General features: G+C 34.5%; 1 protein-coding gene across 3 annotated transcripts in view; it reads right to left on the reverse strand.

Moving 5' to 3' along the window:
* Positions 1-3592: 3592 nt before the first annotated feature.
* Positions 3593-24784, reverse strand: part of LOC114282756 (FKBP12-interacting protein of 37 kDa) — a 35817-nt gene continuing 14625 nt past the window's right edge. Inside the window, exons 6-14 of one of the 3 annotated variants that reach the window (XM_028225502.2) lie at positions 20314-20401; positions 20152-20216; positions 19983-20060; positions 16356-16403; positions 12804-12857; positions 6286-6447; positions 5785-5854; positions 4932-4987; positions 3593-4040 (exon numbers count right to left, since the gene is read on the reverse strand). In XM_028225502.2, coding sequence (XP_028081303.2) covers positions 3867-4040; positions 4932-4987; positions 5785-5854; positions 6286-6447; positions 12804-12857; positions 16356-16403; positions 19983-20060; positions 20152-20216; positions 20314-20401 — 795 coding nt within the window. In that variant the 3' untranslated portion in view covers positions 3593-3866. Of the gene's footprint in view, positions 4041-4916; positions 4988-5338; positions 5487-5784; positions 5855-6285; positions 6448-12803; positions 12858-16355; positions 16404-19982; positions 20061-20151; positions 20217-20313; positions 20402-24784 lie in introns of those variants that run through there. The other 2 variants (XM_028225501.2, XM_082909951.1) reach the window with 2 other exon arrangements.

Here is a 24784-nt window from a genome sequence, read left to right on the forward strand (position 1 = left end):
ATGTGATACTCTCTGCCTAATAAGATAGAGTGGACTATGTGAAGGAGGTGAACTCATATTCCACATCCCTCTCTCTTTCATCTCATTGGGGGGTCAAAATAGTGGTTGCTATATTGGTGGGATGTAGCATAGTTGATAACGGAAGAGAAAGAATGTGTCAAATTCCTCCCCATAGGAATTGAACCTAAGACCTCACATTACAAATAATGCTACACAACCATTATGCCAAATGCCGGATTATTTGGCAAGAGATTAACATGGGCTTTTATTCATTTACATATCAATCACCGTTCTTCAACCACTATTGTTTTAATAGTATTTCAATTTATTAATTTTTATGTGAAGCTTAAATAATAATAAATGGGTTTGTGCATAAATTTTTTTTTTGTTAAATTAACTCTCACTCACTCAATTTATCTTTACCTGACGTAGTTGTAATTAGTAATAAATTAAACTCCAATTATAATAGTATAGACATAACTTTTACAAAAATCATCTGACCAAAGGTGTAATATAAAATAGTCTGAAGGTGTAGTATAAATTAACATAATGCTATTTTAACACAACATATTATGCTATGTTTGGTTAATTGGATTGAGTTAGAATTGAATGATCATCTATCAAAATATTTATTCTCATCTTTGATTTATTTTTCAAAAATTATGAAAAATGCATTACAAACATAATTATCATCCATCATTACAAGGAAATGATTAGGTATGAGAAAAAAAATAATAAGTAAAAGGAAAATGTCTCGTACCTCAAATTTTGTGGTTCAAATAGCCAAAACGACGTCGTTTTGGCCATTTTTATGTTGTTCTGTACTCAAAACGACGTCGTTTTGGCCATTTGAGCCACTTTTGAGCCACAAAATTTGAGCTACGTAGCATTGTCGTAAATAAAATCACAAATCTGTCCAATCAAACAAAACTGCATTTTTTTTTTTTTTTCAATGCATGATGATTCCATCCTGGTTCATAAAATAGGTGATCCATACTTCACGGTTTGGTCCATAATTTTATAATTATGGTTTTGGTTTGGAATTGAACTAGACAGATTCAATATACACTTACATATAATTAGTATCTCATATATATTTGTAAGTTGTTAACCCTACATTGTTTTGCAAGTGTGTTCATGTACAATAGTAAAACTAGTTCTAAACAACTACTTAAACAATTTTGTTTATAAAATGATGACATATTACTTAATATTTGACCAAATTGTGATCATGTAATGAATGAGTACAACGTTTATAAAAATCGTGATTCTAAACCAAACTGCATTATCTTGGTTTACTTTGGTTTGATGCCAAAATTATCATGATTCGGTTTGAATTCAAACTTTATGAAAGCAGAGGCAGTGATTTAATCTTGATTTATTTCAAAACGGAACCATGCACCCTAAAAATTATCATTCCATTTCAATTTATTTTTATTTTATTTAACTAATGTATGATTTTTTTTTTTGTTGTATTGTTTAACTTTAATGCTAATAACTTTAAATAGCAGAAGATGCTCTTACTTTCGAAAGGAAAAGTAAAACCAGTGCAATGCACTTTATCCCTCTAGTAATCTTTGATATGCATCATTGCAACTTTTGAAAGAGGCATAATATTGAATCTTTGTTGTCATAAATATATGTCTTCACAAACATTCTGTTTTCCTCCAATGCTACAACAAAAGGTGATGGGACTGTCAATTCTTGTTTTGAGAGTATCCCCATTCCGAAAATCCAGGCCAGATTCAGGGTGTCGAGAAATTGAAAAGCTAAACAAGATTCACTTCACACCTAACAAACATTGAACCTCTGTGTGTGTGTTGGGGGGGGGGGGGGGAATCTACTGTGCGTGAAGGATTTTTGAATATCTGAACGGTTCATGTTGTAAAGTTTGTTAAATAGATTAATCATGCAAAAAATCTAATTGATTGGAAATTTATAACTTTATAACAAGAGTACATTTATTTTTTAAAAAATAAACGATTAATATTATTTTGATAATTTTTGTAAAACAATTTGAAACTGATCATAGGGTTACGGATTTCTGATTAACTTGATTTTTTATGTGAATGATATACACAACGAATCCAATAATATGAACAGTTCAGATCATCGAAAAATACTCGAAAAAAAACCTCCACGGGCTCACAGCAGCAGGCCCAGGTCCCCTAACATTAGCAACCAAAAATAAAAACACACCAACCCCACTTAATAATACGGCGTATTGTTAAATTCCATATTCATCTTCAACATACCAACCCCACTTAATAATACGGCGTATTGTTAAATTCCATATTCGTCTTCAACATGATTCATGAATATAACAGGTGGGCCATCGGCCAGAACTCATGTACACTTGTGACATGTTTGTTTCGGGCACATGGACTTGGGATTATATTAAGCGCAAATTTTACTTTAGCCCTTGTGTTTTTGCCTAGTTGTAATTTAAAAATAACCACACAATTATCTTCTAGTTTGTAGACTGAATTGAACCATTAAACTGAACATTAAAAGGTTATATGCTTATTTTCAAATTTTAAGAAGATAAATCACATTAAATAAAACATAAAGGATTAAAGTATATTTTGTTTCCCAAACATATAACAAAAATATTCGTAGTTCACACATTTAAATTACCTATATAGGGATATTTTATTCTTTTCTATTAAATTATTAACGATCCTAATAATACACTTCAATTCACAAACCGTAAATAATTATGTCATTTTCAAAATTCTATGGCAAGGACATCTCGATGCAAGTATCATATGTATATCAAATTCTCACACTAACCAACCAACTCATGGATTCAACTGGTATTTCCAAATGAAAGGAGATAATCTGCAGACTAAATCACAACCGATAAAATAAAATTTGCTTGCATATTAATAATCCAATAAAATATATAATCGCACATTTGACTTAAAAAAATTAAAATTCAAAATAATAATCCACCTAGACATGCTATCGCCCATATGGCAGCAATATTGAATCCCAATAAGGGAAATTTAAAATGGGAAATTAAGGAAAAGCTTAGACTAATTGACTAAATTACAAAATTAAAAAAAAAAACTTATTAAATCCTCACAATCCTAAACCAATCCAAATAAAGGATATGATATACAATCCAAAGACATCCATAATTCTAAAGCTAATAAATTTAAGAATGTTAATCCTATCTAATGCAGCCTGCCTAAACAAAGAATAACTTAGGATTCAACTCTTGTACCCTACAATATATTGAGAAAGAGTAAAATTATTGAATGGACATCCTATAACCTTTAAATGCACTATAAACTTGTAAGAGAACTGTAGTAACCTGTTTAGTTGTATTTTCATTTTCTGTGTTTTCAAAAACAAAAACAATGAAAAGTTCAAAAACATTCATCATTTTCAAATCCTGCAAAAACCAATTCCAAATATTTGAAAACATTTATGGTTGCCTACCCATTAATATGATAACAAAGTATAGGTTTCATTCTAGCACATATTCTCTAAACCCTAACCTGATAATGAACACAATCCCCGTATGCACACTAAAAAAAATGGAATGCGGTCCAGCAGGTTAGCGAGAGGAATGTCATCCATAGTGTTGTCCTGAACTTCCCAATTCCCATTTTGCAGCCTCCACAATCAACCATTTAATGGTAGGGTTGGGAAAGGGGGCAGTCCCATTCAAAAATCATGCCTATGCATCATGTTACAACAGCTTTGGGAATTTATTCCCAAGTCTCAAAATTTATTGGCCTACTAAAAGATACAGAAAATTTAAGTCAAGAAAAATAGAAGACCAAAATTAATGTACAATATACAGACAGCGAGGGGGGGGGGGGGGGGGGGGGAGTCCTTTCGGATATGTAAGTTTACTAACTCTCTGTTTCTGCTTCAGGACATAGCATCCCTCCGTCGATGTCACCATCTTTCTTATCAGAAGCTACCTCAGTCTTCCCCTCTTCCACTATGCTCCTCTGCTGCAACTCCTGCTTCAACCTTGTGATCTCATCATCCTTCTCTTCTACACTATCTTGCAAGATAAGCACCTGCAACAGAATAGAACCCATGTTCAAATTGCACATCTCAATCAAGCAATCTCAGCTCTCATTGCGTGTTCAGTGTTAGATAAAAAGACATAATTTCTTGCCAATTTGGACCATCTAAACCATACCAGAGATTCTTTAACAAAAAGCTGTAACATTTGAAACATTTAAGGCTAAAGCCATAATTAAATTAAACCATTAATGGCCAATTGAAAGTTGAACATGCAGCTTTTTCATAAACAACAATCCAACAGTCCTAATATGGTAAGTCGATCACATGACCAACCAACTGGACAGCAGATGATAGGTCAATGTCACATGCCTTAGTTTTTACAGAAATATTCGTGATCATTTTCCAGCAACATTAACACACCTAGTGTTACATTGCCATGTAAGCCTCATATTAAACTGCATTAGTGTCCCAACACAAATGGCAGCTAAATTGGACAGCAATAACAAAAGCAGTATAATCTTTAACATCACCCAAAATTAACGGGTCCTGTCAAAATAGTGTCATTGTCGCTTGATGGACCTTATAAACATGCAAATTCCCAATCAAAACCAGGTGGGATTGATAAGCTTGGCCTAAAAGGACCAACTTTTTGCAAAGATGTAAAAAAGAGGCATTACACTTGGATGCAGGGAATATAAACCTCCAAGGTTGCCCACACCCTAATGCTCCAGCTAGTTGTCCAGAAGACGACAAATAAAAATGGAATATAAAACTACCCATAATATTCTTGTATGAATGTCCAAAGATTTCATTTCTATCCTGTCCACTACTGGCAACCAAAGGAGCATCAGAGCTTAACACATCTCTTGGAGATTTCATAATAATATGTTTTACCCAACATTGAATAGGGAAATGGAAAGATGTACAGGTAAGATGAAAACCATTTCGTTCGATTTTTCCATATCATTTGTCAGTCCCTCCATAAGCTTACACAATCCTGTATGCAACAACACAAGATTAATAAATGAGATGAGCCTATAACATGAAAAAAAACTGTAATAAAAAAAAATGCGAAATATAAGTTGTAAAGCAACATTACTATGTAACAAAATAAAAAAAGGAACCTCGAAAATTCTGTCGTACTTCATCAAAGACAAACGGGAATACAGAACAATATTTTCTTCCAATATACACATAAATTGATAAATTAACTGTCAAATCAAATATAAATAGGGTGCCAATTCTATTCCTATTTTAATCATTTTATGTCGAACTTGAGACAGTATTACTACTACTTCCATTATTTTCAGAGGAAGGAAGAAAAATAATTCTATTTATTTAACCACAAGGGCAGTAATTCTTCTGTTAATCCGATTCCTTATATTTTGTGAGTAAACTGCAACACCATTCGATCTCAGTTGAGAGTAGATATGAGGGTGCATTACTTACTAATTTTAAATCCAAATGTAGACCTTGGAATCCTTTCCATGCCTTTTCTGTGGATTTTGGTTTGCTTTAGGGTGAGATTACCATAAAAACATTTTCCAACAAAAACCAAAAAAACAAAGTATTCCTACTTATCAAACAACAAAAGCTCAACCAATCAAATCGAGGCAGGCGTTTGCCCCAGTCTAATAGACCCAACAAAACACAGGCAAACTGGCAATGTGTTCCTTTTCTCTTTATTTATATATATATATATATTTTGAAATCACTGGCAACAAAATATTAAACATGTAATAAATTACAACAGGCCCAATTTATGGTTCAAGAAGCAGGTGATGAATGGCTGACCTTCAAATTGACTTCTGAGTTCCGCATTCTGAGATTTCTGCAGAGCAAGTTTCATTCCTAACTCATGAATCTGTCAGAGGAAACAATGTTTAATACATCCATCAACCAAACCTTTTAAGCATATACGAGGCAAAAGTCCATTATGCCATCCCACCCAGACTTGATATAAACGTAGTTTCAACATAGTTAAATGACACTGACCATAAAAATCTTATTACGTGTTGGTTTCAACATATATGCGCTCCCAAAGCTAAAATGGTAAAAAAATAAAAATTAAAAAAATAATAATAATAATTTGTTCAGCAGATCGCAGAAACATCGGACATCACATCCCACCCCATTTAACCCAAAATTTAATCTTCCAATTTCGTCATAGAAGTAAAAGAGACTTGATATAAACGTAGTTTAATCTTTGATACAATTTATCCATTTGAACTCTCCCTCCATGCAATATCTGAATACATAAAAAATATGTATTATACAAATACAATAACCCAGTACCTTTCCTTCATTAGCCTGGTTTCCAATCTCCTCATTTTCCTCCTGCAGGGTCCTACATTTAGCCATCAGCATCTTGCCCATCTTGCTTTGTGGTGTAAAATTGACAGCAGCAACATTATCCTGCAACTCTTTTATTTTCTTATCCTTCTCCTCCACCAAATTCTGTGGTTGTGATAAACAAAGAAATAAATAAATAATTGTAAGCAACTTCAAAATATGTGGACATATATTTAGCAACATGCACACAAACACATAACACGAACAGATCAAACAGATTCATCATCCACTGTTGTGTAATCCAAAATGACATCACAAGATTAAAAAAACTGAGTCCATAAACTGACATGTCTCACAACTAATCTTATGCATTTACTGTCCATGCATGAGAGAGAAGAGCAGCCAAATTACTTGGAAAAAATCGTTTCTATCTGGGATAACAGAAACGTCTACTACCTAACCACCTTAGTAGTATCATCAAGCTAGGTAAGAGAAAACAGTGGTGTGAAGCTAAGAAACACGTGACACAAAATATAGGACACCACACGCTGGGGAGACGCTCAAAATATATAATTTTATTTATTATTTGTCATAAAATTTATAATAAAAAAAAATTGAGAAGTAACAAACAATGCAAAATAACATTAATAAATATTTTAAAATATATATATATATATACAACTATTCATCAATTTCAGCACTTTACCTAATAAATAAATTGAGCAATTTCAAGAAATTTATTTTTTCTTCAAATAAAATTAATTTGCTTTATGCATGTTAGGGCCAAAGATGAATATTAAAAAATAGAGGGATTGCCAAATTTTTGTTCTTAGCCAATAGCTGACCTCATAAAAGGGGTTCAAAAAATATATAATTAAAGAGAAAAGAGAGAAGAAAAGAAAAAAAAAATAGAGAGAGAGAGAGAGAGAAAGAAACAGAGGGGAGAGAGAGAGAGAGACTACAAAACAGAGTCTAAAGGAAAACAAAGAAAAGAAGAAAACTAATCACGGAGAAGAACAAAGACGATGAGACGAAGAGAGATGAAGAAGAGAAGAGAAGAGAGAGAGAGAGAGAGAGAGCTACCTGCGAATCTGCAATTGCTTCAATAGGGACTTTCAAAAGTTTCAACAGCTTCGCCTAGGGTTTACAGGTGAGCGACTAACTCTCTCTCTCTCTCTCCCCTCACAGTGTCCCTCAAGTGTCTGTGAGCGTGTTCGCAAAGTGTCCAACTGGAAAAAAAAAAAAAAAAATTTCTGGACACGTTAGAGAGAGTGTCCGCCGTGTGTCCATGTCCGACACGTGTCGGACACCCATATCTACCGGAGAGGTGTCCGCGCTTCATAGGTGTGAAATATATTATCAAAGCACCTCAAAAAAGGGAAGCATGCTTCAGAAGCTGAAAGTGCCATATTTCCCAAGTGTTCCTAATGCTTCAGAACTGTGATTAAGATTTTAATCAAGGTGCGGAGTCATCATAGTAAAATAATAATAATAATAACCATAAGATACCAAGCAGATTAGACCTAATTTTTCTTTTTCTCCAGGAATTTGTCACATGCAATTGTCTGCATTTCAACATTGCAACTTTTAGCATTTAGACCACCAATGCAACTAATACCAACCTACCACAACCTATACCACAAGCATAATAGCCACTCCAAAACCACCACATCTTAACTTTTTCCTGCATGAGACCTTCAGGACATAAAGTGCTTCGAGGTCCTCAAGGGTGGTCCCCAGCCTCACTGTCGACTGGTCCTTCAGGTAGAGCACTCACATTTAAGAGTTTAGAATGGCAAATTGAGCAGGTACTCAACGATTTGTTGCCAACACTATCACAACGGCCCTTTACCACCACTTACCTAACTACCAACCACCACCATCACCATCATGATTGCAGTTGCCACTAAAGCAACTGGTTATACAGCCACCGGTGCCATCCTTTTATACATCTGTCCTCAATTGACTCAAAACACCAACAATTGTTCATATATTTGGGTTTATGTGATTAAAGCAAAAATGTTCTTTTAACCGAAGATTATTGTAACACAATACAATACAATGCCAAGATTTTGCAATGTGCATAATAAACATTTTTACTAGGGTTCACTGGTCGGGTCGGGTCGGTTTGCCCATCAACTGATCCGACCATGGCGAGTTGAACATGTACTCAGCCACTATCGATCGATGTGGTGTTTGAAATCGAGCGTTTTCAAGATCCGGTTTTGCAAGCAGCTTTGGTCAAGTTGCATGGGTCACAGAAAATCTCACACAAAAGACAGGCAGAAAAAAAAAGAAAAGAAAAAAAAAGAAAGATGGTTTCAATCACAAAGGATAAGAAGAATATCACCAAAAATAAATAAAAAAAATAAAAGAAAAAGGGTTTTCAAGGAATTCCAAATGAAGGTAGAAATCACATAATAATAAAATGGTTTATTACACTTTCTACCCTCAAACTATTGTCAAATTGTTTATTTAGTTCTGGAACTATCAATTGAGTCTTCTTAGTCCCTCAAGTATATAAATCAAAGTCTATTTAGTCGTTAAATTATCGATTGAACCTATTAAGTCCTTAAAATATTTAATTCAAACTTATTTAGTCCCTGAGAGAACTATAAAAATAAAATATGTACCCACAAGCATGGTTGTCAAATCACGAATGGAATTGTAAATCAAATCGAATTGTGAACCGTAAGATTCACATTATTACACATATATTTTATAAAATATATATACATATAAAATCACAAATATAGTGCTTAAAATGAAAAAATAATAATTTAAAAATTTTATGAATCACTATATTGTTATATATAATATATAATTTATCTAAAGTATATTGTACACTATATATTATTTATTATAGTGTAAGTGGTGTGTACAACTACGTAATATATACTATATATATATACTATGAACCACGGGTACAGATACGAGTACTAGTACTAGTACGATATGAGTATGACGATATGAGTATGTCAATACAATAAAATCCAAAAAAAATAGGATACGGGTACGGCTTGGGCTTGGTACATTTGTAAAAAAATATTTATTTTTAATTTGGAGTAATGCTAAAATTGATTAAATGGTTTAATTTGTTAAGATCCAGCCTATAATTAACATTTAGAGGGATAATGGGATGATCCAAATAAGTATACTTTTAAACTTTTTATAAAAAAAATGTACAAAAAAGTAAAGAGGTGATGTGACCCAAACAAATAAAAAGATCAAAAAGTGTGCTAATATAGGGGATGTCAAATAGTACCTTGATGCTAAAAGTAAAGGTATAAACCAAAATTAAATGTCATTATATTAAATAACTTACAAACCATAACTTAATTTTAAAATCATGTCAATTATAACACTAAAAATAAAAAACAAGTCTAGTGAAAGGAATTTTATCTATGTAGTAGAAGAAATATTATTTTAATTGAGGTACGGTACGATACGGCTTGAGTATATACTTAGGCCTCGTTTGGCAACCGAGCTTTTTAGCCAAAAGTCAAAAAGTTACTAAATTAGCCAAAAAGCCAACAACCCATACTAAAAAGTCAAAGATTCTCTTTTCTCTCTACTTTTTGCACATCTTTTCGTAATAAGCCAAAAAGTCATCCCAAACATACTAGTTTTTTTTAGCTCATATTTTAGCCAAATAGCCAAAAAGTTACTAAATTAGTCTGTTCCCAAACGGGGCCTTAATACGTTTGGATATGCCAAAAATTAAGAAGAAAAATTTAAATACGTGTTTCGTGTATCCGGTACGTGTGCAAAAATACCATACGAAGTATCATACACGGGTAAGCACCCGACATGTTTGTCGAAGTACCCATACTTCATAGTATATATATATAATATTATTAAAGGAAAGAGACCCACAAATAGACAACAAGGTAGGCAACAAAAAATGCAGCTTTTTGGGTGACGAAGGAGAAGAGATAAGCTTCGATAGATTACCCAACGAGAGATTACCGACAATGAGAAGAAGACAATCCCTAACTTGATTTCTTTACACACCTTTAGATTTTGGGTATTAAGAAATAAAACTATTGCTCGATTTCTTCAATGGTAGGTTTGTTCCGCTTCTTTCTTTGATTTCTCTCTTCACAAGCCCTAGCTTGATCTTCAACTAGTCTACTAGTTTTCATTTCAGAAATCAGAGTGAAAAAAACACAATGAAATCTAAATCGTTTAGAATCAGATGCATTGGCGATTCCGAGAGGTTCACACGATTTAGAGTTTGAATCAAATGATTCTTTCAATTTTCCGATTCCAAGGTGCGATTCGTATTGTCCTATGCAAAAATCATATCAAATTGTACGAATCGTATCACGAATCGTACGATTCAAACAACTATGCCCACAAATATTATAAATTAGTAAAAGACCCGTCCTAATTAAGATTTTATTACAGAAAAATCTGGAAAAAAAAAATTATTTTATCTTTAAAATGTGTTTTATTTCGTTGTGTATTTAAATTAGTATTAGAGTCTAGCTTCTCAATCGTACAAAAAATTACGAGTACTAAATATACTAAACAAGTAGAATTAGATAATTTATATTACTTATGGGCCTATATTTTATTTTTGTAATCTTTTCAGGGACTAAATAGGTTTGAATTTAATATTTTTAAGAATTTAATAGATTCAATCGATAGTTTGGGACTGAATAGACTTTGATTTATATACTATAAGGACTTAGTATACTCAATCGATAGTTCAAGAACAAAGTAGATAATTTAGTGATAGTTTGGGCATATAAAGTGTAATAAACCCATAATAAAATAAAAACAAGGGGAAAAGAGAAACAAATGAACTGCCCATAAATCAAAACTTGTTTTGCCACTTCAACAATTGTTCATCCATGTTGCGAGTGGTTTCCGATTGCATGTTGTTTACCATCAACTCTCTACGAATAACCCAATCTAGGGTTTCAATCCTCATCATCGAGTCACCAGATGGGTGCCGGAAACTGAATAATCAAAGTGGGTTGGGAATTTGGGGGAGAAGGGGGGTGATGGATATTTTCAATTAGAGAGGCGCAGAGGAGGCATGAGCAAGTGATGGAGGAATCCAAAAGAGAGAGAGAGCGAGAGAGAAAATTGAATGTGTGTGACAGAGAAGAAGAGAGTAGGAATTGAATATGTAAGAAGACAGTCCGATGAGGACTTCTTTGTCAGGTTATGATGGTTATAAATAAGTGTAATTTGGACTGCAAATAAAACAGTGACACGGTTATTGGTCGGATCAAGTTTGTCAATTGCGATAAGAATTAAACTGCAGCGTTCGAATAATCAAGAGTTTTTACTCGGTTCATTTGGGAAGAAAATTAGCCAAAAAGTCACCACAAAAGATCAACACATTCTCTCTACTTTTGTTGCACATCTTTTCGTAAAAAATCAAAGTCTCTAAAAAAGCCAATTCCCAAACAAACCCTCAAACTACCCATAGCCAACCGTTCTTTCATACGAAACTGTCCATTTCTTGATTTTTTGGATCAGATTGGTTGGATTCATCAGGTGATTCGGGTTTTGTACCACCCTAATTTTTACTATTCATTCTTTCACAGTTTCACTAGATTTATTAATAAAAAACAATTTATTCTTTAACTAGATAACTGATTCTGATAGATGCAACAATCATAATTCACTCTAGAACTCTTTGGATACACAATGAAAAATATAAATCCATAGTGTTTCCAAACATAAACCTTAGTCCACAGCTACTTGAACTTGAAGGGAAATTGTAAATTCAACTAAAAGTCAACTAGAAAACTTTGGGAGCTGGCATATAGACAAACAAAAGTTATGCACCTCAGCGCCATAACCCACAAATACTGGTATTTTGCCAACGTTGTATGCTACAACATAATAAGCATAGACACAAACATGGACAAAAACACAGCTACGGATATGAGAAAAGGTGATTTTGAAAAAAATAGGACACACGGCAGGCATGTGCCAAAAAAATATTTTTTATATATTTTTATTTGCTATATATATGAATATAAATTTAAGACACAAAGATACAAGAAGCATTAATGTAGATGTGGGTGTATTTTTATGTTTTCACTTATCCCGTGTTTTCATATATTTTACTTTTGACCCCAAATCATCTATCTAAAATTATATATAAAAAAAACACAAAGTTGTCTTGAGGCGTGTCCAAACATAGGTTATGTGTGTCCCCAAAGTGTCCTACAAAAAACAATAATAAAAAAAAATAATTGACACACCACATGGTGTGTCTAACATGTGGACATGCGTGTCCCCGGAGTGTTAGCGTCCCATACATGTCCGACACGGACATGGCATCCGTTTTGAAGTGTTGCTGCTTCATAGGCTACAACCATATGCTACAATAACATCCTAAATAATAGCAGATTATACAAGCCAACCATGTGCATTTAATACATAAGAAAACAAATGCCAGCAAAGCATCTACTTAAAACATAAAATTAAATTAAAAATTAAAAAAACAGAAACAAATCAAGTTGGAATCAGGAATAAGAGTCCAGAACATGCACCTTTAAACGTGTGAACTCTTCGTGAATAGCTGGATCTAGTAACAACCTCCTTGCCTATCAGGATTTACACACACACACAAAAAAAAAATGAATAAATAATAATAAGAGAGAGAGAGAGAGAGAGAGAGAGAGAGAGAGAAGAAGAAGAAGAAGAAGAAAGAAAAAAAAAAGAGAGAGGGAGAGAGATTAAGCCACCAGCAAGACAGCAAAAGAGCATGAAAAATTCTGCAGCCAGAACAATATATATAAATAGAAAGCCATTGCAAAGTTATGGACAATACAACAAAAAGAATAAAATAATCATATAATGGGTCATTATCATGAAATGTTGGAAACAAACAACAATTAAGCCATAGTATTATACACTGCATTTGGAAATTACAAATATTTACATTTTTAAATACAGAAAGTGATAAATCTCCTCAGTAGAGTGCAGTTCATTAAAAATAAATCTTCAATGCATGTGCCCAAGGGTTAATGGGTGCTCTAAGAGGCAGGGAACATGACACTGACTATATCTTGAGCAAAGCTAAAGTCGGACCACGTTGGTATGGCAAACATGATACATCATTATTAATTATTAAACAAATTGGATAAGGAAGTGAGCTGAGTTACCTGTGTCAGCTCTAGCTTTTTTTTTTTTTGAACAGGTGTCAGCTCTAGCTTGGTCACTCAATACCAATCTTGATTGTTTTTTTTTTTGCTGGGTATCCAAAGAATTTCAGAATGTTCGAACCAGGAATGTAAATATAGGGATGCAACTTTCAATAATTGGTTGCAAACTAGTATTCAAATAATCTCCTCCAACCCAAAGGAGATAACATTTTTCTCGAGTGTCTTTTATTAGAAGTACCTGGACTTCTGCAAGTAGAAACAACAACAGCAGGAACTAACACAGCACATGGAACAAAGAGAGAGATCGAAAATTTGGAATTGTGCAAGGAATGAGCCTTGAACATTACGTATTGAAGATTAGGGTTAATATGGGTCTTAGACATAGTCGGTGTTTATTTTAAATCAAAATTATGCTAGAAATTATTAATTATATTTATTAGGCAGAAATCAAGGTGTTGTGGTTGAAAAACGGTGACCGTAATACAAAATGTTTTCATCAGGTGGCTACTGCTTATTGAAGGGTGAATCAAATAGGTAAGATGCTGGTAAATGGGGTGGATCTGTCATCGAAGGACGAGATTAAGGTGGGATTGTTGGATTTTATCAGAACATGTTTCGAGCAAAGAGGGGAATGGCCTCCGGGGCTAGATGGGGTGCAATTTGACATGCTATCAGCAATTGATAGCTCAAAGCTGGAACAGCCGTTTTCAAAAGAGGTGGCAGGGGCGTTGAGCATGATGAATGGTGATAAGGCCCCAGGACTGGGTGGGTTTACAATGGTTTCCAACTCTGCTGGGGATTGTTGAAGGCGTATGTAATGGCGATGATGGAACAGTTTTTTCAGTCTAGGCAGTTCAAGAAGAGTTTCAACGCGACATTCATTGCATGGATTCCAAAGAAAGGGGGCTTGCTTTTGCGTGAATAAGTTATTAGCTAAGGTCTTAGCTAATAGGCTAAGGGGTGTTTTGAAGGGAGTGAGTCACATAATGCTTGTCAGCTTTTGGATGCGGTGTTGGTGGCTAATGAGTATGTTGATTCTCATAGTCGGCAACGGCAGGCAGGAGTCATCTGTAAGTTGGATATTGAAAAAACATATATGATAATGTAAACAGGGGGTTCTTATTGTTTGTTTTGGAGAAAATGGGTTTTGGGGGCAGTGTAGACGATGGATTCAATTTTGTATATCTATGGTTTGGATGTCTGTGTTAGTGAACAGAACGCCAACAAGTTTTTTCCTCAACTTTTTGGGGCTTGCGACAATCCCCTTCGCCGTTTATTTCGATTATGGAGGCATTGAGTAGGCTGTTGTGTCGGGCAGTGCAAGGTGATCTATTGGAGGGTTTTACGGTGAGATCAACATCTACATCATCTTGTTTCTCATCTCTTGTATGTTGATGATTCGCTCATCTTTTGTGGTGCTAATGCGGAACAATTGGGGTATTTGTGATGTATGCTTCTATGTTTTGAGGAAGTGTCATGGCTCTAGGTAAATTTCGCAAAGTCGGAATTGATTTCGGTAGGGGATGTGAATAGGGAGTCAAACCTAGCGGCTATTTTGGGATGTAAGGGTCGACCTTACCGGTGTCGTACTTGGGCTTGCCGTTGGAAGCTTCTTTTAAGGCAAAGGGAGCGTAGGATGGCGTGTTGAAGAGGGTTCAGAGGCGACTGGCTAGATGGAAGAGACAATATTTGTCTAAAAAAAGGGGAAGGCTAACTTTGATAAATAATGTTTTGTCAAGTATTCCAATCTATTTTATGTCTCTATTTTGGTGGATTGGGATCGGATTTGCATGCACAAGGAGGTGTGTGGTTTAGGGGTATGGAGACTAGTGACGTTCAATCTGGCCTTGTTAGGTAAATGGCTTTGGTACTTTGTGTGGGAGAGAAAGCGGTTGTGGCGTCAGGTTGTGCCAGCCAAATATGGGGTGGGATGGGGTAGGGTGGGGTAGGGAGGGGGGAGTGGAGTGGATTTCAAGCATGGTGGGGGGTTTTGCATGGACAGGGTTTGTGAAAGGGGATCTATCTAGGTCAGGGGGAGTTTTGGAAGGGCATTTGCTTTAAGGTGGGGTCTAGGGTGATGTTTTGGTGGGATAGGTGGTATGGTGAGAAACTTTTAGAGTTTTCGTTCCCGTTAAATGATTCATTTCACACAGAGACAGAAAGACAGTAATGCAACTGGTAAACCATCACAGATAAGTAAATCTATGTGCAGTGACATTGCTAACAATCAGTTTTCTAAATAAAACGCGTGTGTTCTAATTGAGGTATTAGGGCCTAAGAAGCACAGACACATGACACAACATGCTGACATGCAAATTTTAAAAAAATGCTGGATACGATTTGCTGGAGACTTGTGCAAAACATATGACTTTATATATTTATTATACGTCATATTATTTAATATTTATATTTAACTTCTGCACCTCTCTTCCATTTCATACAACTTATTCTATGTTAAATATAAAAAGCAAATTCATACTATTATCTAAGCAATTGAAGATAGAATATCAAAAGCAATTAGTCTTTGATAAGTTGATGGGGAATTAAAGCGAGGCTTTCAACATATTCTAGGAAATGCAAAAAGCATAAGCCGGAAGATTAGGGATTTGATTATAAACAATAAGTCTAATCATTGTAAGAAATATTTAGGTAAAAAGCTCTCCAAATAAAGAAGGAAGAAATATATAGGAAATCAATCACATAACAAGCACAACAAAACAATAAGAAGCCTATTCACTGTAAATGACTAAGAGTATAGAAGCCCATTGTCCATAAAATCCCAAAGTTTAAATCTAATGAATTACTAAATTCAAAAGCAAAAGAAAGACAATAAAGAATACAGTATAGCCAGCTTATCCTTTGATTTTCCAAGCAAATATACTCCAAGATCCCACAATGAAAATCTTATAAGAGAACTACCGAAAAATTTTATCGTACCTGCATTGATGATGGCTTAAGTTGCACTCTCAAGTCTCGTACGGCAGACTGAAAAATTAAGATCAATTGTGATTTCCTTAATATTAAAAAGTCCTAAAATAATGGGAAAACACACACTGAAAATACACAAGTTTCAAATTGGCATGAGACCACTGCCTTTAGTGAAAAACATAACATTACAAGTCTACTCTTGAAAATTTTTATATTCTCCCTGTCATACTAGCACACATTAGCAACGGAAGCTATGTTACCTAGAATGTAAATCATTCTAGTATGAGGAAACGGAAATGGTAATGCAGAACACCACATGGTCTAAAATATGGTGTGATAGAAATAGGCTTGTATAGCTCATACTATTAGATTTTAAGGTACTTATAAATGTGTGAGCAATTTTCTTTTAATAATTAACTATCCGATAAAATATACTATATTATTCTTCAAATTAATCATGTAAAAAAAGAATTCAAAGAGGATTATGCACCTTTTTCTTTAATACAGTTTGTTACGCCAAGCTCTACTCTCGCCAGCTTTTGGTTCATTATATTTGATTTTTTTTCGTATTAAATTTATTTTTAGAAATATGCACGGAAAAAAAGATTCAGAATTGCTTTGGATTGTTAAATTTATTCTTTTAGAATGAAGTGTACCATGTTTTGAAATATGCATTCCAAAACATAAATTGTAAAAGAGTGTTAGCATTTTATGGTAACATCGAATGGAAGTACCAAAAGTACCAAGCATTACAAATACAATCCCCTTTCGTTGCTCCACCTTGGCACACCTAGTGCCACCCTCCATTGTTAGTGTCTAAAGAACACCATTTCCTCTCTCATTATCTTGCCCTCCCCAAATTCTCTCTAGAATACTCTCCCTCATGCTTTGTTACGTTCTCTCTCTCTCTCTCTCTCGACCTTTCTCTCCACTGCCACACTTTAGTGGTCGATCAATCAATCACAAAGCTTGCTAGAGCAAACCAACATTAACATAAACTAAGAAGTAAAACCCTAATTCATGAAGAAATGCGGTAGCCACATTATCAAAATTAAATCAAGGATATTATTATTACAAGCCATGACTCCCCCCTCCCACAGATCAATGGATCAAAACCCAAAAAACAACAACGAATCCCAAGATTGAGAGAGAGAGAGAGATGTGGAAGGTGCAAGCTTTGTTACATGGACTCGGCAGTTGGAGGCGAGGTACCCGTGTCAACACGACACGACACGGGTGTGGGTATGGGATCTGTGTCGGATTCGCCTCCTCTCTCTTGGACATGGCTAATCGAAAAGGAAGAAAAAGATTGAGATACTTATATGGATGTGTTGGGTTCGAGATCTGGATTTGTTGGATCATAGCTTCATCAACAAGTGAATGTCAGCTACAATAACCACATCATCTAGAGTTAGAACCGAAAGAGAGAGAGAGTCATAATCACCAAGTGGGAAGGAGAAGAGAGCTTCAATTTGTGCGTATTTCTTTTTTCTTTTTTTGAACTCTGTTGTGCGTATTTCAGAGAGAGGAAAGTGGAGAAAAAGGGAGAGAGAAGAGAGAAATGATATACAGCTGGAGATTTGCTAGGGTTGGCTAATGGGCTACAACCAAATAAATAAAATAAAAGTTTGGGCCTCTTTAGTGTTTTTTATTTGCCTTATTTCGTCTGGGCCTAGATTGTTTTATTCTAGTTTATTTAATATTTTGGGCCTAAATAAAATAAGTTTAGGCCTATTTAGTTTTTTAGTGTTTTGTATTTGGCCAAAATCTTTATTAAAATAAAAATAACTTACTTTATTATATATAATATAATTTATTTTATATCTAAAATAATTTTTATTTTTTATTTATATATATATATATATTTTTTTAACAAAATCTGTTAGTCCTTCCTTATTTTTTTTTAACTCATCTTCATAAAATAAATATATTTTAAAAAAAACTATTTAACGTATCCCCATACCCGTATCCAAATTTGGATCCATATCCACGTATCCTCAATTTTTAATTTTGAAGTGTCCGACTCCTAGATACACACCCGCACCCGATACCCGTACCCGAGTCCGTGTAACATAGGGTGCAAGCGAGGCTCACATTCGCCTTTTATCATACAGATTGAGGGACTTGGCTGCAACAACAGTTTCCATGTGAGAAAGAAAGGCCAATAGCATAGACAATTGCTTACAAAGGCCCTTGGAATTTCCCCACCAAAGATTCAGCCCTTACGTGTGAGACTCTAATTTTCCTCATAAGCATCAACATGTCCTTATTCATACAGTTTGAAAGACAGAGAGCAAAGACAGGATTTAAAGCCACTTCAATATATATTTGTATATGTGCACATAAAAAGCGGGCTGCTCTTTTTGCACTGAAATCAGTAGCTTTTAGATGATCCGTCCAGAGATCATCTTATACAAATAAGGGCAAACTTCCTTGGAAACTTCACACCTATTTATGTAACCTATGTAGGATTTACTTACATAGATAGATTTACTTATATCTATATAGGAAGATTTGAATACACAAGTTCAAGTCTATATAAACATATAGATCAATACATACACACAAATAAGTAAAGAGAGAATCTCAAGGTATTTATAAGGTTAATTTATTTTTTAAAGGCAGCGAATCATCAAAGTGCAAAAATGGCCTTAAAAGCTCAAACAGACTATCTCATGATGGCCATGTTATTAGCTTCCATTATTCTTTAACAGAAGGGGAAAAGTGTCAGAATGTCATACACAAAAGGGGTTGATCTGTTAGGTTTTGTTAGTTCATTCAGGGTACTAAGTCAGAAACGGGTAAAAGCTTGAGGGGGAATTTGTTTAATTTTCTCTAAAATAAAATAAAGAAAGATGAAATATGGCACCCTTGGAACTTAAACATCAAGCATCAATTGAAAAACCTTCCCAAGGAATCACAATTTTGTTTTATCAGTAAAGGTTTCAAGGCTAAAGACAAAATCTTGTTTCATGGAAAGACCTAGTGCTGATCCTATAGCATATGTACAATATCCCTTTAGATGACTTGATTCAGCTCAAAAAAAGAAACAAAAAAAAAATATTAGTTTCTGATGCAGTACAGCTCACTTAAAAATAGATACTTCAGGAACACACAAACAGGATTCTCCACACTTAATTTCAGGCACGTTAGATTTATCAGAGCCATAACAGCTAAAGCTTAATTGGGTTGATGGAAGCAACAGGGAGAGATTTTTCAGATGACATTTATATAGAAAATGGGTAGAGTAAAAGAATGGGTAGCAACATGTCAGCTGGCCCATTGAAGCTCTCCAGCCTCCATTAAGTGTTGGACATGATAGAAATAGGTGATTTGATAATCAGTCAAATAACAAAATCTTGGAATGTCCAAGCAGAATCACAAACTAAGGGGTGCATGAATTTCACAGGACTTGGTGAAAGATACAGTGTCTCACTGGTTTGGTCGCTTTCATTAAGGCAATTCCTTTTTCTCTATTTATGTTTTCATTTTCAAGGAAATCTCTTTTGTATGTCTTGTACAACACCTACCCATTTAGAAAATGCATCAAGTAGCTACAAGCCTACAACTTCAAGTTAATTCTTTCATGCGCAACAAAAACAAATAAAAATGGATAAGCAAAGCTAGACTTCTCACCTTCAATTCTGCAATCTCCTGCTCTCGTTTTGCAAAAGTTACGATAAATGCAGCTTCCTTCTTTTTTGCCTTTTCTAGCTGATAATAACAAAAAGTACAGAAAAAGTTTTTAATAATTTATGCTAATTTCGTATGCAACCAAAGAAAAGCACAAAATTAAACAGTAAACCTGCTCTCTCAATGACTCCTCTGAGGATTTCAGGCTCTGAAGATAACTGACTACTAATTTAGGTTCTACAGAGATAATAGGACAATCAACAGTACTGCGAAACAAACATGATCACAAAGATAAATTATTAAAACATTCAAACCACTAGATGAAAAGACTGACCAGGGGATGTTCCTGCAGGTATGAAGGACTCGTTCTGAAATGATAAGTGCCACTTTTGAATCTCAGCCTTCGCAGCTTCAAGCTCCATCTGAAACCAAAACCATTAGGACTATAAACCCTATAAATAGTCTTAGCCGTGTTAAGACACACTAAACACCAGATTTCTGTCTAAGGCATATATCTTACTCCCTTACTGGGGGAACTGCAGGGTTCAACTTCAAGCAGATAAACATGGGGTCTAAAAAGGATGGACACTTCTTCTATGGAGGAAGCATGTCATGTCCGACACCCATGTCGAACACTCTTCGGACACTCCTAAAAGTGTGTCAGACACTTCTGCAATGTGTCTTAATTATAAAAAATGAAATCAAATCAAATCAAATCAAATTCATAATATCAGACACTTTACTGACACTTCAGCAACCCTCCGAACACGTCCTATGTGATGAGTTCCATCATAATAACAATCTTTTGTGTTCTCCACAACACAACTTATGCACTCTAAATATGTTTTGAAACATTTATAATATGAATACGTCATACATATTACAATGTTTCTATAATCATTTTGTATTCTTTCGAATGTAATTGTTATGTGAATCTCTTTAGATTTAAGTTATTTAATATATACTTTTTTTTAATGTAATTAGTGTTATGTTACATATTTTTCATTATGTTTTTTCTTTTCCCCAATAAATTATTCATATATATGACATCATAAATTTGTAAATATAAAATTTTAACATGTCCGAAGCATGTTGTGTCCTCCATTTTTTTTAAAATTAGCGTGCCCGCATGTCCATGTTTTTGCTACTTAGCATGGGGTAGAATAGGTTAATTGGTAGGACAAGGACTACCTTCATTGTGTATTCCATATCATTGGACCAAAAGAAGGAAACACACACAGCACAAATGCTTGAGATCCACAGCAGGCTCGAGGGCTTGAAACAAGTATCATATGCTCTACTTTGGTATTCTCCAAAACCACCATGTTCACTAAGCCTTGATCATGAGAATTGCAAAGCCACTTCTAGAACTATTAAAAAAAAAAAAAATTTAATTCCCAACAAAATCTATCACTCAAACATACTATCTTAACCCACCAAATTCAAAAAGAAATTAACTCAAATCAGAGTCACATTCAACATAAGTCACTACTAAAATTAAGGAGCAATGTTACATGGACTCGTCAGTTTAGGGCAAAGTACCCGTGTTGACACGACACGGGAGCGGGTCTGAGATCTGTGTCAAATTCAGCATGGTTTTCTCAGACACGGCTGACATGAGAGAAGAGTGAAGAAGGATTGTTGAAAAACTTGCGAGTTACAATGGAGAAGGAAGCAATCGCCATAGCCATCTCAATCTTTCATTCTCATTCGCGATCTCAATCTATCTTCTTCTCCCTGTCGGTCTCTCGATCTCCTTCTCGTTGTCGATTGATCTCCTTCTCTCTCTCTCTCTCTCTCTCTCTCTCTCTCTCTCTCTCTCTCTCTCTCTCTCTCTCTCTCAATCTTCCTCTTGTTTGCTCTGTCTCTCTATCTATGTCTATCCATCTACTCTCTGGTTTTCTCTCTCTTCTTCACTTCTCTTTTTCTGACTCTACTTATCTCATTTATAACACATATAAATATATATATCTATATAATAAGGGAGGAGGATTTTTGAAAATGTGTAAAAATGTATGAGAGATACATTTGTATCAATGGTTGAGATCTTTCCTGATCAACATCTAACGGTTGTCTCTCAAACACTCCTCTCATTTCTACCCAAGTGTATCAAACACTCCTCTTCTTCTGTCTCTCACAGGTCTGCCTCCCATCTAACCCTTCTCCCTCTCTTCTTCTTGATTTCAAATGGGAGTCGAGTGTTCTGTAAATCGTTCTTGGTACCTTCACTCGATTCGACTGAACTCATTCGATTCAAGTTTTTCAGAGCTCGAACTTCCTCATCCAACCCTTCTAGGGTTTTTCGAATGGCCACCGAGCCTCCTTCTTCATCCTCATCATCACCACCACACTCCGCTTCAGCTTCCTCTATGGCGATTCATCCTCGGTCCCCGCTTCTTCTGCCATCGATTTTCTCTCTCTGTGTCACCGTCTCAAGGTATTCCTCATCCAACCCTTCTATGTATATATGTATCGATTCTCTCTCGAATATCATTGCCTAAATTTGTGATTTTGTTTTTTGGGTTTGGGGGTTTTTTGGGGTTTGATCAGACGATGAAGAGAACGGGATGGGTGCGAAGGGATGTTGAGAATCCAGAGTCCATAGCCGATCGTATGTATCGAATGGGGTTGATGGCTCTCAAATAGGATATTTTGTGCCATGGGAAGCAAATTTATGAATGCTGACCAATCAACATTTATGATTGATCTACATCAAGTTGGAATGATGCTAAGGTATAGTTACACAGTTTTCTCTTAACCTACTAATAATGGACATGGGATTGACATCTACCCCCCGCATCCTTGGTGTTTGGTTCTGGTGATTTGTCTACTGATTTTTTTATTTTTTATTTATTGTTTTTTTGTTAGCTGTTGGCCACATTGGGATTGTTTGGGTTATTTGATTCAACTTTTCATTGTTTAAATACTGTTATTCAAAATCCATAAAAAATTTCCTCTCTTTTTTATTTGTTTGTTTAAAATTATATGTGGTGAGGTCAGATTTTTTGTTGGTTTCAGATTCTAATTCTGTCGGAACTGCTCGCTCCCCTTCTCTTTTTGTCTCGAGTCGATCACTTCGCTCACTCTTTTCAAACTAAAGGTAAAGACCACTCTGTTTAAATAGATTCGAAGTGAGTACCTATTTAAATGAGTATACCATCTGCTCCCTACGTTGTTGTCGCCGCCGCAGGTAAGCTCCATGTGCATGGAGTTCATTGTTTAATAAAATACGTAAAAATACTATTACCAATTGTGAATTTGTGAAATTTTATAATAATTATAGAAATACAAATTTCTATATAATATGTCAAGTATAAACGTTGTCAAGTATAAAATTTCTATATAATATGTCAAGTATAATAATTATAGCTATTTGTCCCCAAGGTATAAACGTTGTTGTAAACTATGTCAAGTTGTAATTCAAATATTGTTTTGCTATGTTTTTTTGTCTTCACTAATAGAATTCAAGTGTTTTCAGCAACAATTTCAGTCAAAACACATCTATTGCATTAAGCTCTGTATTCGTTACATAATCTGCGATCAAGTTGGTTATTGACTTTGAATTTTGTATTCATTACATAATATGCATCTAAGTTGGTTGGTCTGAAGCTCACTTTGAATGTCCATATCATTCTTCTACACAAGTCAGAATATACAATGACAAAAGCAATTATAGCCTTTTTTTTTAGGAGGCAATTGTAATGGGGACAAAGGCGGCTTAACTACTAGACCACTTAATTCATTGTCTAAGGCTTAATTCATATGATTTCTACAAAATTCTGCATATGATTTCGACATGGTTTCAGTTTTAAATTTGATTTTGAAATGGATTTGAATGATATTGGTTTTGATTTTGAAATGGGTTTGTATGATTTCAGTTTTGATTTTGAAATAAGTTTTCGAATCTCTGTATTTTGGTATTTATGTATTTCTATTTATGTATTTTGATTTCGGATTTGTATGATTTCAGTTTGTATGTTTGCGGCTCTATATTTTGGTTTTGAAATAGGTTTCTAGATAAATACCAATCACCAGGAAGCAAGGCTAATCTTTTGGTCAGTTTACCAAGGCTAATCTTTTTTAATATACTCCAGGAAGCAACTGAATTAGCTATATACATACCAATCACCTTTCCAGATTATTTCTAGATAAATTATAATTCCAATATTCAAAAATCATCCCATAAGAATGTCTACTCCTACAGTATTAACTCAATTACTCATCCCTAGCAAACTCTAAGATCCTGAAAATAATAATAATAATAATAATAATAATTTGAATCATCAACTAAGAAAATATTAGGTGTATTATATAAAAAAATTTTGTATATACAAATTGTGCATAAATTCAATTTTAAACAATTTGGTTTGTTTGTTTACTTAATTTGTGTGCGTGTGTGTTTAAAAAAAAAAAAACGGTGTTCCTATTTTTGTGTTTATGTGTTTATAATTTATTATGTTTTCATATAACTTATTATGTGTTCGTATTTTGGTTTGTTTGTTTGTTTGCACTATCACAAATGTTCGCAATTTTTTAGACTTAACCAACAAGAAAGAGGTCGGTAATTTTGTGTTCGTAATTTATTGCACTGTAGATCGGTAGATCGGTCGACGCAACCAACAAGAAAGAGGTTGGTATCCTCTTCAAAATTTTCCTCCCTTTTCTACGCATATCTAAGGTTTCTCTCTTTGTTTTATGTGTGTCTCTTTGTGCCTTTAGAGATCGGTATCTAAGGTTTCTTTGTTTTATGTTCTGTAAAATGCCTCAAAATTTTTATTTGGGTTTTCGTTGGGTGTCTAATTTTT

Source organism: Camellia sinensis, chromosome 15 (assembly GCF_055761805.1).
Source record: "Camellia sinensis isolate YWXY chromosome 15, ASM5576180v1, whole genome shotgun sequence".
Lineage (NCBI taxonomy): Eukaryota > Viridiplantae > Streptophyta > Magnoliopsida > Ericales > Theaceae > Camellia > Camellia sinensis.